The sequence below is a fragment of the Lissotriton helveticus genome, chromosome 1_1 (assembly GCF_964261635.1).
Source record: "Lissotriton helveticus chromosome 1_1, aLisHel1.1, whole genome shotgun sequence".
In the NCBI taxonomy this organism is placed as follows: Eukaryota; Metazoa; Chordata; class Amphibia; order Caudata; family Salamandridae; genus Lissotriton; species Lissotriton helveticus.
The window spans coordinates 284,390,773-284,406,961 of NC_136057.1; the positions used below are offsets into that span (position 1 = coordinate 284,390,773).

At 44.2% G+C, this 16,189-nt stretch overlaps 1 protein-coding gene across 1 annotated transcript in view; it reads right to left on the reverse strand.

The window, feature by feature from the left end:
• The window catches only part of BRAF (B-Raf proto-oncogene, serine/threonine kinase), an 805,579-nt gene that overhangs the window by 446,678 nt on the left and 342,712 nt on the right, over positions 1–16,189 (reverse strand). The window contains exon 9 of the mRNA XM_078668198.1: positions 11,275–11,314. Within this exon, the coding sequence (XP_078524324.1) occupies positions 11,275–11,314 (40 nt within the window). The remainder of the gene's footprint in view (positions 1–11,274; positions 11,315–16,189) is intronic.

Below are 16,189 nucleotides of genomic sequence, written 5' to 3' on the forward strand. Positions count from 1 at the left end.
GACCTACACTGGCTCCCCGTCGACAAGAGGATCACTTTCAAGCTCCTCACCCACGCACACAAAGCACTCCACAACGCAGCACCAGCCTACCTAAACAGCAGACTCAGCTTCTACACCCCCACCCGCCAGCTCCGCTCCGCCAGCCTCGCCCTCGCTGCTGTCCCCCGCATCCAACGAATGACCTCCGGCGGCAGATCCTTCTCCTACCTCACCGCCGACACCTGGAACACCCTCCCTACCCACATACGGCAGACCCAAGACCTACTCGCCTACAGAAGACTCCTCAAGACCTGGCTTTTCGAGCAGTAGCAGCACCCCCCTCCCCTCAGCGCCTTGAAACCCTCACGGGAAAGTAGCGCGCTCTACAAGTACTAGGATTGACTCACTGATTGAACAACACCCATGTATGCTGAATAACACATTTTTCCCTGACACAATTTATATTTCAGGCAATTACTTACAATCTTTAACTGATACCTCCAACATCTACATGGCCTCCCTCGAACAAGTGGCCCGCCATCACGACCTCAACATCATCTCCTACGCCGACGACACCCAGCTCATCCTCTCCCTCACCAAGGACCCAAACACCGCCAAAACAAACCTCCACGAGGGAATGAAGGCCATCGCCGACTGGATGAGGAGCAGCCATCTGAAGCTGAACTCAGACAAGACGGAGGTACTCATCCTCAGACCCACCCCCTCAGCCTGGGACGACTCCTGGTGGCTGACCACACTGGGAACAGCACCAACACCCACCAACAATGCACGCAACTTAGGATGTTAACATATTTCTGATCATTCTTGCAGCATAACATTAGCCCTTTCATGGGGCTCCTCATATAGACCACAAAACCTATTGAGACTTAATGATGAATTTTTTAAAAGACCAGGTCTACTTGAAAAGAATACAAGATGATATAGATAATTCCCTCCACGAAAATGGCAGAAGATACCACTCCACTCTCCCAAAGGGAATCCTTAAACACGACAATTAGTGGTTAGCTACTTATTATATGATAACAAATCATTAAAAAAAACAAATAAAACCCTGCCTCTACTAGAAAAAGAAATTCAACTATTAGAATTGTGATACAGGCAATCAAAAGACTCACTTATTCTACAGGATCTCAATAATACAAAAATGACTTTAAGGGAACTGTAAAGACAACACAAGGTATGTGGATTGATAGACAAAAAAGTATTAGACTATATGAAGCTAACAAAGCTAGTAAGCTGTCGGCATCATATCTGAAATTGAAACAAACTAAAAGGTTATTTCTGCAATTAAAGTTAAGAGAGGAAACACACAAATTCTGATCGGAGAGTAAACATTTTAAAGGTATTCTACAAGCGATTATGTGATAATACTAATTAAGTAGACCTCCACGAATGCTCCAGATTTCCAGATGAATTAGACCTTCCTTCTATATTAGAAGACCAAAACAAACGTAACTCACCCATTACTATTGATAATGTGAAGTAAGTCATTGACACATTGAAAATAAACAAATCTGCAGGCCCAGAGGGCTAAACCGCAAAAATTTTAAAATACTTTTTGCCCAATTTACAAGTCCAGCTAGTAAATCCTTTTCATTATTTTGCACAAACGTGCGTAGTTGAGGGGACTTCAACAGAAACAGTTCTAGTAGTTCTCCTAAAAAGGGAAAGGATCTTACCTGACCAAAAAATTATAGACCAATCTCATTGATCAATAGTGATTGCAAACTGAGAAAATACTTGCAATCAGAGTGGAGGCCTTACTACCCAATGTGATACACCCGAATTAGGTAGGATATATCAAATATCGTCTCTCTAATGATAATACTAGATTTTTCTCCCACATCATAGAAAAGGTGCTTTTAGCTAGCATGCCAGCTATGGCCATTGACCTCGATGCTGAAAAGGCTTTTGATGGGTTGCACTGAACCAAGGGCAAACTTACAAAAACTGCAACTAGGTCCGAACTTTATTCGTATGGAAATGGCCCTCTACAATAATCCATCTGCAGTAGTAGTCTGAACAGTACTATCTCTGAGGCTTCATATCTAACACAAAGTACCAGAAAAGGTGGTCGATTATCACATGTATTGTTTTTGTTAGTTATAGAACCCTTGCTTCACATGATATGGGCAAACAAAAATATCACAGGGATCTTATTGGATACCATCATGATCAAAGTGGCAGACAATGCAAATGATATCCTAATCTTTACTAAATAGGCGGAACAATATATTGCAGCTTTATACCAAACTACAGCAACTTACTAGCACCATTGTAGCTATACTTTGAACAGAGACAAATCAGAGGTTAAAGCAGTAAACAAATTGAGAGGAAAGGAACTATTAGGAGACTCAGGACTAGCCTGGCAAGCTATACATATATATAAAATATCTTGGGCTGAAGTTTAATGAAAAGCTGGTTTTAAGCAAAATTATAAAACTGTTAGAGAGCTGGTACTCCAAATTCTTAAGCTGACGGGGGCAAAATTGAGACTGATGTTCAGCTGTAGGGTTAATTATTACTGTCAGATGATTTCTTTTCCCGACTTGACAATGTACTGAATTCCTTCCTGCGGAATAGGAAACGTTCAAGAACTTCTCTGAAAAAGCTAAGACATCCAAAGGAATAATGAGTGTAAAACTGGCAAACTTTAAAGAATATCAGTTGGCTTTCTTTTTCAAAAAAGGTTTAAGATGGTAAACCAACCCTGATTCTTGCCTTCCCACTTGGTTATATGTACAGTACGCAATCCTGATAAACGCATCCCTCATATCATATTTGACATCCACATGTTACAATCGCCTACTCCAACACTATTCTTCGTGATACCAAACAGGCGGTATTTTTAATCGATTTAATGATGGGCACACCACTAAAATACTCTAATTTAGCCTCTTTTTGGCACAATAAACATATCAAAATAGATGGGCCAAGAGTTTATTGAGACAAACTGATTTCAAAAGTTATTGTTATGGTGGGACAATTAGGTACAAGAACGAAACAGGTAACTTTTGCTAATACACAAGACATATTCCATTTGCAGAATGTTGAATTCTATTGTTTTTTAAACGCAAGCCAGCTTATTATAACTGAGGCAAATAAATTTGAATCAAATCCCTCATTCATTACCTTGTCTTCTAATCTAAGTAACCTTGGCCATGAGGTTTTTAGAGCATACTCAATATGCCTAACAGTTACAAACCTAGTATGGGCGACTCAACCTGAATGGGAATTGGAAGCACAGCAGCACACTTCAGTCCTTAAATAGTCCTGGATTTGGTCTCTACCTTTTAAACATAAAATTACCCCCTCACTGACATAAAATAAATACTGCTTACTATAATATAATTACAATATATTAAGGAAATTTGTAAAGCCCACGGTTACACCTGGATGGCGTCTCCCCACAGCGAGGCCCTGACAAAAAGAGAAGAGAGAAACTAGAATCAAGCAAGGCCAGGGAGTTAATACGTATTACGGAACCACCAGGTTTTCAGTTTGCTTCTGAACGATGTCTCTGAGGGCAATGCTCTCAGTTCATAAGGAAGAGAGTTCCACATTTTAGAGGCCAGGTAGGAGAAATATCGAGCACCCAGTCTGGCTTTCATTATCCTAGGTATTCTGGCTAGTTTAGCATCGGATGATGAATGAATAATGAAAGGAAATTTATAACGCGCGAACTAAGCCCAAAGGGCATCAAGGCGCCTAGCTCAAAATAGTTACATGTCTCAGGTGCTATTCACTGGTACGCTTTCTTAAAACACCATGTTTTCAGGGCCTTTTTAAAAAGGGGCAGTGAGGATATCGATTTTAATTCAAGAGGGAGTGTATTCCACAGACGGGGGGCAACTGTTGAAAAGGCTCTACCTCCCCATCTGGTCTTCTTAGACCGTGGAATAACCAGAAGGTTTTGTTGTAGTGAGCGCAGACATCTGCTGGGAACATAGCCGGAGAGAAGTGAACCCAATCCAACAGATGTTCCAGATTTCAGAGCACTATGTACTAAGCAAATGATTTTGAAAGAGATGCGGTGCTCTATCGGAAGCCAGTGTAGGCTCTTTCTGGCTATAGTCGCAGAGGAAGAATGGGGGGTATCCAGAACGAATTTTGCAGCCGCATTTTGTACGGTTTGAAGTCGCTGTATTAGTCCCTTGTTAATCCCTGCATACAGTGAGTTGCAGTAGTCCAGCCTTGAACCAATCAATGCAACCACTGTCTGTTTCCTAGCTTGCGGGGAAAGATAGTGCGCTATTCGACGGAGAATTTTAAGAATTCCCCAGCAAGTAGCCATCGTTCTGTTAACCTGAAGGGTCATTGCCAGAGAAGTGTCGAACATGACCCCCAGGTTCCTAGCTGAGTGGGAGGGAACAGGGCAGGTTCCTAGGGATTGCGGCCACCAGTCACTTGACCACACATCCTGATCCTTTCCGAAAATCAGCACCTCGGTTTTGTCGCCATTCAGCTTCAAGGAGTTGGCTACCATCCAGTCAGAGACTGACTGCATACAGCTCCTGAAGTTGAAGGCGGAGGTGCTGACCGGCTGGGTTAGTGACACCATGATCTGAGTGTCATCTGCATATGACACTACTTCCATTCCCTGGGCTTTTACCAATCTCGCTAGGGGGGCAACATAAATGTTAAATAGGGTCGGACTCAGGGCCGACCCTTGTGGTACCCCACATTGCAGCGATGTAGGGGGAGAGAGGTATTCTCCTAATTTGATCCTCTGTTCTCTATGATCTAAAAAAGAGGACAGGAGGTCCAGGGCTGACCCCTCCACTCCCATCTCCCTCAGACGAGATGTTAGTATCGAGGGAGATAGGGTGTCAAACGCTGCGGTCAGATCGAGTAAGACCAGCAGTGTTGTCTGTCCCTGATCTACCTTCATTCTGATATTATTGGTAACCATAGTAAGTGCGGACTCCGTACTATGGAGTTTCCTGAACCCGTGCTGGGTATGATCTAAAAACCCAGAGGAGTCCAGGAAGGCAGACAAGTGCATATTCAGATGGGACTCAAGCATTTTGGCGGGGGCAGGAAGTAAGGATATGGGCCTAAAGTTTTTCAAGATGGTTGGGTCAAGTGTAGGTTTTTTAAGTAACGGCCTAACAATGGCTTTCTTCCAGTCTGACGGAAAAATCCCGTGTGACAGGGCACTATTCATTACTTCCAATAGAGGAGGTAGAAGCGTAGTCCTACACTCCTTCAGCACTCTGAGAGGACATGGATCCAGAGGGGAAGAGGATTTAGTCCTATTCAGCAATGCGTTAAGATTATCAAGAGTAATCTGAGGGAAACTAGAGAGGGTCGTAGTGGGGTTTTTTGTCCTGACTTCCAAATTTGTGAGAGCCTGAGTAGTGTCATTCCCAAGTAATTTTTTCTGCGCTTCTAAGTTAACAGCAATCTCATCTATTTTAGTATAGAAAAAGGATGAGATCTTATCGCAGAGCTCCTGAGAACCCTTCACTGGGTCTGGAACTTGCAGTGTACAGAGTGAATCCACTATTTTGAACAACTCTTTAGATGACGTGAGAGACGTGGTGAGTTCAGAGAAATATTCTTGTTTTGTTTTGATGACTGCGGCCTTATATTCGCCCAGCTTTTGCTTGTGGGTCTCTCTGTCAGCATGATCCCATGATTTCCTCCATTTTCTCTCCTGTCTCCTGCAGCTCTGTCTCTGCAACCTAAGGGGCTCAGTGAACCAGGGGGCAGAGGGCCTCCGTCTCGCTGAGTATCGATGTATAACAGGAGCTAGCTCATCTAATGCACCAGAGATAGAGTTTGCAAGATTTTGTGCAGCCTTCTCAGGATCTGATGGCAGATAGACAGAACCAATGAAGGGGGCCAAAGCGTCATTCGTGATATTTTTATAGTTCCTTTTACCCGTTCCCTGAATTAAATCTTTACTAGAGGGAACTGAGTGGGAAAAAGTCAGGGCTAACGGTACAGCCAGATGGTCTGTCCAGACTAGGGGTTCCGGCGTCCCTGTCTTGACTCTAGGGTCGTTGGAGAAGACTCCATCGAGGGTGTGGCCTGCCTGATGTGTAGGGCCCTTAACCAGTTGGTGAAAGCCACATTCTTTAAGAGGATCGACCAGGGAGGATGTATCTTTAGAAGTAGAGTCATCTAAATGAAAATTTAGATCCCCTAAGATAGTAAAGTGAGGCTTGCCAACGTATGGCTCCAGGATTCTGAACAGGTCACTGCTAAAATTGGATCTAGGACCTGGAGGCCTGTAAACAAGAAGGCCCACAAAGGATGCTGATGGAGATAGGGAGATGAAGAAATGCAGGACCTGGAGGGGGTCGGAAGGCGCAGTCAGAGCATTAATATGGCAGGTAAGATGGGACTGATAAAGAATCGCTAATCCGCCACCTCTTCGCTTGACTCTGTCAAATCTCTGAAGAGCATAACCCTCCGGAATTGCCATTAGGAGGTCATGTCCCGAAGTCTCCGAGGCCCAAGTTTCAGTTACAAAAACCCATCCAGGCTTTCTAGAAGACACAAAGTCATGGAAGGCTACATTATTTTTAATTAGGGAACGAGCATTGATAAGAAATCCTTCCACTACGTGAGTGCTTTTATCCAAAGAGTAGATTTCTTGAGATGGATGACTAACCAGAGAGGGTCCATCAGGGCTCCAGATACCTGTAGCAGATGTAGCCATGAGCAGCAGGTCCTCTGGAGTATGTCTATGGTGGCAGGAAGACTCCCCTGGTTTCCACACTAACATTTCCTCCAATGTGTAGGAGTGTGGTATCTGGGAGGGGCGGTCAGGGGGCCCTATGTGCAGCCCGTCATGCAGCTCGTCCTCAGCGCGGACGGGCGCAGACGGGCTGAACTCTGGCGTAACTCCGGCGCTAATACGGCGCGTCCGGTGGTCGCGTCCGCTGCGCGGAGCCATGATCGTATGTATTTATGCAGGTGACTCACCCAAGATGGCCGCCGCTAATGGTCCACCCTCTTCCCAGGTGTCTCAGCCCTAATATCGGCAGGACGCTCCGTGGGAAGGCAACTCTGATCTAAGATCATGAGAAGGGGTGTAGGGTTGTATCATAGAAAGCAGGTATTTTGGCCCTTGCTTGTGGAGTATGAGGTGGCAGAAACACATGGCTTTCAACTTAATTCTTTGGGAGAATTGGGAGCGGGTGCTGCGGCCTGCGAGCTTCCGACGCAAAATATCTTTTGGGAAGAGTGAGCACAAGTCTAGCTGCTGCATTTTGGACTCTCTGAAGCCAGCTGAGACTCCCCTTTGTAGCTCTGAGATACAGGACATTACTATAGCCCAGTTGGGAGGTAATAAGAATGTGCACAATGGTTTTGCGAGACTTAGTTAGAATTAAGTCTTGGCCCACTATGTTTCTAATCTGGAGATTGTGGCTCACTGGTTAGAGGAGGCAGACCTGGAAGCAGAGATCAGCCCGGGACCAGGGTTCAATTCCCGGCTCGGCGGGGTCTTGAGTCCTAAAATGTCCATGGACTCGACAATTCTCGCTCCGGTGCCTACTCGATTCACGGGTTCACACTCTGCGACTCTGGGCAATAGCTTGCTTAATCTCCACAACGGCCCCTCGCGGCGGGATGCCTGGCTTTCACCTTGCGGATACCCTGCCGGGGTTATCTCACAGGGGAATACCAGGACGGGTTCCCTAAGCAAGCGCTTAGAAACCGCTTGGTGATTTGCGCTATATAAATTCCTGTACATTTACATTTACATTTACATTTACATCTTAAACTGAGAGTTTGGAATCAAAGTAGACTCCAAAATATTTCACTTTCTGTTTGGATTCCGGAGTCTGGCCAAGGGAGACGGGCCACCAAGTAGGGATTGCTACTATCAGGAGTTCTGTTTTATTCGCATTTAATTTCAAACAGCTGTCGGTCATACACATGGTGACTTCAACCAGACAAGATCTAAAACAATCTGCTAAAATTATGTTAGGTTCCGAGAGATTAACAATAAGTTGGGTGTCGTCGGCGTACGACATCACATGAACTTTGCATTTGTTAATGATATCTGCTAGCGGTCGAATATAGATATTAAACAGGGTTAGACTCAAGATTGAAAGAACTCCTTGAGCTGAGACAAGAGTCTCAGAGACACGAGGCATTTGAGAAACCTAAAAGGTTTGATCCTGGAGGAAGGACTTGAACGATTTAAGCAGCTTACCGCCTATCCCATATTCTTGATGCCTATGGATAAGGATACAGTAGGATAAGGTGTTGAAGGCAGCGCTGACGTCCAGTAATATTAGGGCAGCATTGTCCGCATTCTGTCTGAGAACTTCCTACGACAAGAGAAGAGCCGACTCAGTGGCATGATGAGCCCTAAAGTCAGACTGAGAAGAATGAAGCACTGCTTTGGAGTCAATAAAGATTGTCAGAAGATTATTCATGTATCTCTAGAATTTTAGACCAAAAAGGTAATAAAGAAATAGGTCAAAGGTTCTCTAAAATGGAGGGATCCAGTGTAAGATTTTTCCGAATGCGAAGTACCATAGCATGTTTCCATTGCTTTGGTACTAAGCATAGATAGATAGACTTAGTAATTAGTTTAGATTGATGGGGGAGAATAGCAGTGATACCCAGGTGAAGAATTTTGGGCGGGCCGGGTCAAGGGAGAACCCGACATGATGCTCAAAAAGAGGGTGTTAAGTTTATCCAGGGAGGGGATGTCAAAACTGATCATATCAGCACAATGTTCACAGGTATCTGGATAGTCTTCCTTATGTGTTGTCACAGGCAAGGCAAAAAGAACAATTGATGGACAGAATGCAGAACATTGTCATACATTTTCCCCAGTACAGAGATCTGGGCCTAAATCCATCGTTTTCTTACTCACCATGCCAATTCCAGTTTGGACCCAGCCATATGCAAATCAGTCTTGACCCTGCGCCCAATGGGAACAGTCCAGCCCGAACTGCCAGGCCAGGTCCTCCTTGGACTGAAAACAAGCATCCTAGGACCTGGCCTAGCAGTTCGGTCTGGACTGTTCCCATGGGGCACAGGGTCAAGACTGGTTTGCATATGGCTGGGTACAAACTGGGGCGGCGTTGTGGGCAAATGAACAATGGATGTAACCCAGATCTTTTGACTGGGGGAGAATGTTTGCATTGTCAACATTCCATCCATCATTTGCTTGCTGTAACACTTTTCACCCTAAGTGGGATGGGTATGCCCAGGCGTGGGTCCCTTGCTCACTGAGCCACTGGATTCAAGCTAGCCTGGCTGAAGAAGGGTGGCATACCCTGAAACCGGTCCCAGGATGCTTGTTTCCGGTCCAGGAAGAACCTGGCCTAGCAGTTCGGTCTGGACTGTTCCCATGGGGCACGGGGTCCAGACTGGTTTGCATATGGCTGGGTCCAAACTGGGGTGGCGTTGTGGGCAAAAGAACGATGGATGTACCCCAGGCCCTTTGACTGGGGTAGAATGTTTGCATTGTCAGCACTCCGTCCATCATTTGCTTGCTGTAACATTTTTCGCCCTAAGTGGGATGGTATGCCCAGACGTGGGTCCCTTACTCACTGTGCCACTGGATTCAAGCTAGCCTGGCTGAAGAAGGGTGACATACCCTGAAACCGGTCACAGGATGCTTGTTTCCGGTCCAGGGAGGACCTGGCCTAGGAGGTAGGTCTGGACTGTTACCATGGGGCGCAGGGTCAAGACTGATTTGCATATGGCTGGGTCCAAACTGGAATTGGCATGGTGAGCAAAAAAACGATGGATTTGAGCCAGGGGACCCACAAAAGGTCCGGCACAGTGTGGTCACATCAAAGATAAAAAATACTGGTCAAGTAAAACTGCATTAAAAGTGATGAAAAATATAGAAAGTCTTAGGGTTTCTAGTGCCTTGCGAGACCAAAAAGAACACCCATATTGTTCTGTCAGGGCTGTAAGTTGCTGCCTAGAGCAGTGATTCATCCCTACAAGCCCCTGCACAGATGGACAGTTTGATTTGCTACACTCCCAGCAGAATCTGGGGGCTGAGTATTTGGTAAGGCCTTGTGGTAGTGGACCATATTTGTTACTGGTATTGAGTGGTGCTAGATAACCTGAGTACAAATATAGAGTGTTAATTCTGCGATTTGTTTTCACTGTGAAAAGCTATATCAAACCCAATTGTTTTGGACTATTTGCTGTGAATGACAATTGTTTCTGTTTGGTAAAGTCATAGGCAGCTAGATTTTACTGATTGTATATATTAACTACCAAAAGAATTAGGCCTGATATTATCATTATGAACATCCTTTGTGAGGTTAGCAGGCCTAATCTGTTTATAGTATAAATCCTTGCATGTTTTGCTATGGGTACATACGGGGATATTCCTGTTCTGGGGGACAGGACTCGCCAATGGAAAACAGTCACTCAAAATTGACTGGTCTAGTTTAAATGAAGGATGCTAGTGGCAAGCTGTGAACTTTTCTGAGGGTTTGTGATTTGCAATATAGGTAGCTATAGAGGTCCCATTTAGGAGGGGTTCCGATTGATATTTCCAACTCCCATTTTTTAAATATTTGTAATTTTGTGTGTAGTATGAAACTGCGCTTGTATGTAAATAATTTCCCTTTGGGAAACAAAGAAAGAAAATGCACTGCCAGGAAAATACATTATTTAGTGGTATTTTGTCTTTGTAGCTTAAAGAACCTCGCTGAATCAGACTTGGATTGCTTTAATTCATTACTGAGATGCAAAAGTTACAACATACTTGGTCTCCAGTTTGTGTGATCACAATAAGGAGGACTCAACTCTGCATAAGTGAAAGACATCGATTGACAAAACTAGAGCCCGCTAACTTCTGATTGCCCTGGGGCCAGCTGTGATTCCTCACAATGGTACATGTATTTACCTGTTCAAAATGTGATTTGGCACCACACACTAGGGTATGAAGGGCTATATGAATACAACTACTACTAACTTCAGGGAATATTAACAACTATTAAGTCTGAAAATGGTATTCCTACAAACAGAATAAAGTAATCCCTGGTGACAATAATTTAATAATAATTGATAATAATGACCTTTGTGCTTGAGAGAAACTATGCACGCAAATGCCAGTTGACATGAATGCAAGTATAATAGCACAAATAAATGTGCACATAAGAGCATGGATGTGCTTATTACTGTGTCACTAAGTGTTCTACACATTCATTCTTCTTTTCTATGGCATTTCATGGTCCTCGTAGAAAAATGAGCACTATACACATTCTTTTAATATAGAGAAACATGCACTTATTTGCAAGTGAAAAGAATAGGTTGGACGATGCAACTTACCTCCCTCGCTCCGCTGGAGTCCTTGGTCTCTTATTAAATCCTAAAACCATACATAAGCATGAAATGTATCAGTGTTGGTGAGCAAACTGTATTCATTAGAAGATATGAAAGTAAAACCAGAAAAATATCTTGGCAGAAGTAAACTAAAATAAAAATGTTCAGCTAATTAATAACAGACCATACATTCCAAATAATTTGTGGAAACCTGGCAATGATACCAGCAGAGATTTACCAAGAATGACAGTCATCAACGTCATACAGTTCAATGAATGCAATCTAGTGTGGAAGAAATATTTAAACTCATCAATTCTATAGCAGGCAATAATTGTATTATAGTTCTCACTCAGAATGGCGTTGGTAATATAACCTGTGTACTTTGATGAAAAATAAAACAGAACCTTGAACACTTCGAGTGCTATGCAACTACTGTCTAAAGAACAACAAAGATAGAATATCCCTTACCATATGAAGGATACTGATTTTTATTTTATTTAGGTCACCCCTCCAGACAGCTTTTAGCTATTGTGGACAATACAAAAACGTACAGTGGGATTTGGATCATCCCATTGCTTTCCAATAGTTATCATTCTTGTAACTCTCATATTCTTGCTTCCAATTTGTTAACTTTCCTTCCTCTTCCTCTGGAGCATAGCTTCTTTACCATCCTTTTGATTGGATGACTTCCAATGTTCCATTTCATACATTCAGAGAGGTAACATTTCTTTTTCTTCCATGGTAGCGCGGTATTTTCTTCCCCCACACCCGCTTATTCGATGCTCCCATACCGCTTCCTGTCTGGTGGCTTTCTCTTGCTTCTTATTTTTTTAATTTTGAGGTCGAGCATAAGTAGCGCGCATGCGCTGTCTGCAAGACCTGCTGTATTCCACAAAGGACTTTGCTCCTGCATGCTCCCTCCCCATTGGTTTAGTGCAGTGTCACCCTCTTTGCTGCTTTCTAAATGGTTGATGCAGCCATATGTAACTTCTGTTTTTTCCAGAAGCAGCACCACACAACTACAGTTTTCCTACGCTTCCAAGGTTCATGGGTTGCTGAGGAGAACTCTTTTTTTACAACTGTTGCAACCCAGGATGCTGAGCTGTATCTTGTAATATGGCAGATGTGCATTTTTTTTGTTCTGCACGGCTAACTAATTATGCTGCCTTGGTGTGACACAGCGGGATCCCTCTACCGCACCAAACTGGAACTAGAGTGCCGCGATTTCTTCTGGAGCCGTTTTGATTTCCACACATGCCATTTTCTTTGTAGGCGCACCGCTACCTGTGCAGAGCTTTCTTTTTAGCTTAACAAGTATTGCAGGTGACAGTATGTTAAATGATGGGGTATTGTACCATAACTGCTCCCTCGGGACCTGAATGCGTAGTGGGAGTGCATAAGCAGGCTTCGCCAAATATACTGAGTAAATTGGAGGGTTACAAAGATACAAATAGAACAGAAATACATAAGACTATATGAGAGGTACAAGTAGCCAATACTCTTCTATTACAGAAAATCTTATAGCTATAGTCAATTACCACTGGTTTGGCAGCACTCAAGGCACCAACTGCTACTAATACAACCTTTATAACATGGCAGACAGATTACTTTTAGCCACTTGGTCCACTTTCTCTTTTTATCATGCGGACGTTTCCAAGCACCGCCCTAATTCCCTATATCAAATGGCAGAGGTGTGTTTGCGAGTATCATTCCAGGAACTTGAACGACAGAGCTGGGATGGTGACATCCTAGATTGCGGACATATTTTACGAGTTATGCTCTAAGTATTTCCCAGAGAAACAAAGAAAGGAGTGTAGGAAAAGCCCAATTAGCAGTCCCTCCAACTGCTCCAGTTGAACTTAACGGTTGGCAATTTTTAATTCAATAAAGTTTTTTTTAATGGTTTTTTCCTGCAGCGTTTGTGATCTTTCATGACAGACAGCAATGGCGTGCTAATTTAGCAAAGTTCTGGATCCAAACTATTTGAGTGCATAGTGTGTGCATTTTTCATTCTCTTTATTTTGAGGATTGCCTCTCTGTGCTGCCACCGCGTATCCAGATAATGTCTTGTAGGTGTCTGTTAGATTTGGGGGTCTCTAGTTGGCAGAGGTAGGTACCTTTGACATATAGGGACCCTAGCATCCAGTCAGGGTAAGGGGGTACACTCCTAAAATAACCCCTGCTCACCCCCTTGGTAGCTTGGCATGAGCAGACAGACTTATCTCAGCAGCAGTGTGTAAAGCATTTGTGAACACATACAGTAATCCAGTGACAACACTACAGATGGACACCACACCAGTTGTATTATAAAAATAAGTATTCTTTATATAGATTTAACACAAGACCACAAACGATAAAAATCCACAATACTGTACCTAAAATGGTAGAATTAGCTTAGTTTTCTTTAGATGTTAAAATGCGAAACCTTGAGTTCAATGTACCTTAGGATGTGTAATGCTATACCACAAAAGTGTTGCAGGGAAGGTGATGCGTCGGTTCCTTACATGCAGGAACGGGTTTGGGTCGGTTTCTTAATGCTCTTCTGTGGTGGTGCGACCCGCAACGCCGTGATGCGATGAAGATCCGGTGCAATGAAAACAAAGATGGCGTCTTCTTCTTGATGCGACACGAAGCTTGCACGCCCGACAGCCGTGCGGCGACTCAACGATTCATCTGAGCCGTGACAGGCCCTGCGACACGCTTTTCCGGTGATGCGAGGTGCTTCAGCGATGAGATGCAATGTGACAGCTGCAGCGGCGGCACCCTTCTTCAGTGATGCGACGACAGCGGCGAAACACTTCTCCGGTGAAGCGAGACGCTTCGGCGATGTGAAGCGACAGCTGCAAGGGCGACACCCTTCTCCAGTGATGCGACGGCTGCGGCGGCGACACGCTACATTCTCGTGAGTCGGGCTTCCAGTTCTTTGCGACACGCAGTCCCTCAGAAAGCCCAACAAAACTGCAGGCACAACCAAAGAACTCTTGGGGAGCTGGTTGGTGAAGTCTGTTGTCCCTGAGACTTCAGCAGGAGGCAAGCTCTTTCTCAAGCCCTTGGAGATCCTTCACAAGTTGATGAAAGTACACATAAAGTTCCTCTCTCCTCTCTCTGGGAGTTAGGCAACCACTGCAGGCCAATCCCCCAAGCAACACTTCAGCTTAGGAATAGTCTCTCCTCAGTCTCTCTGGTTCCTCTCCTCAGCAAAGATTTCTTCTTGTTTCAGAAAAAGTGATCTAAAGTTCTGGAGTCTGGGTCACCTCTTTTATACACAGTTTCTCTGTTCTCTGAAGGCAGAGAAGCCTTTGCCTAGTCCAAACCAGTTCTGGTCAGTCCCGGAGCACTCTGTTTACATAACTCCTTTCCTTTCACAGTGGAGGCCAGGGACATCAGACGCACCACAGGGGTGGAGTGAAGGCACAGCCCTATTCAGGTCCCAGGTACAACTCCTCCCACCCATCTATATGCAGCTCTCTCTATTCAGCCCTGTGCTGCTGACTCAACCTGTCTCCTGGAATCCCCCAGCCCCTGTCACTCAAACTCCAGACAAGGAATACACAACCTAGCTGAGGCAGGCTTGGATGGTTAGACATGAAAATACCTACTTTCTAAAAGTGGTATTTTCAAACACAGAATGTTAAAACCAACTTTACTAAAATATGTATTTTATCATTCTGAGTTCAGGCATACTAAACTCGAATTTCTATCTAGTTCCCTGAGTCAGTTAGGATTATAAGATGTAATAATCAAACTGCCCATTCTGGACTATGGGGAACAGGTAGCCTTGCAATAGTGACAATCGTAAATGGCTGTAATTCACTATTAGGACATGCCACACACACCAGGGCATGTCCTACCTTTTATCTACAATGCACCCTGCCCTTGGGTCTACCATAGGGGTGACTAATATGCAGAAAAGGGAAGGTTTAGGGACTGGCAAGTGGGTGCACTTGCCTAGTCAGCATGGCAGTCCAGATTGCACACAGGCTCTGCAATGGCAGTTCTGAGACACACTTTTACAGGCTCCTTCTGTGGGTGACACAACCAGTGCTGCAAGTCCACCAGCAGCATTTGATTTACAAGCCCTGGGCACACTCCGTGCACTGTTCTAGGGTCTGACAAGTAAACCAAACCAGCCAATCATGGAGTCACTAATCCATACATCAATTTACAATAGGGAGAGCATATGCACTTTAGCACTGATCAGCAATGGTAAAGTGCCCAGAGTCATAAAACCAACAAAAACAGGTCAGACAAAATACAGGAGGAAGGCAACACGTTCAGGGATGACCCTGCAAAAAGGGCCAAGTCCAACAGTGTCTTTAAATAGGTTAGAAGGAGCAATTCTATTAAAATGGGGACAGTCTGAAAAGCTAAGCCTACAATACGGGGTGGAGTCTCTCATTTTTTTTTATCGTGCCCGTTTAATCTCCTTCTGCGTCTACCCCAACCCCTGCATGACACAGCTTTACTAAAGATGACAGAAGAAACCAAGCTTCCCGCTCTCTGGTAAGCCGTGCACTCTTCTGGGATATTTGGTTGATTTGTATTATCCCTCAATTAACCACTGCCGTCACAAAACCCAGAGAACTGCGGCACTTGGTGGTCACCTTTGAAACACTCCATTGAATGAATTATGGCTCAGTATACACAAACACAGCTCATCTTTGTACAGACCCCATGAACTTTAATGATTACAATAATTCTTTTACTGCATGTGAAGGGCGCGACCAGCATTAACTCTACTGTGTGACAACTGCACAACCAGCAGAGATTTGCAAAAAGCGCTTATTTTTTCTTTTGAAATGAATGGGTTGCTCAGCTGTGACAGCAGGAAGCATGCTACTTAGTTGTAAACATGGCCAGGCAACTTTCAAGTTACTGGCGGACAGGAATTCAAACAAGTATTTTCAATGCAATAGGTCTC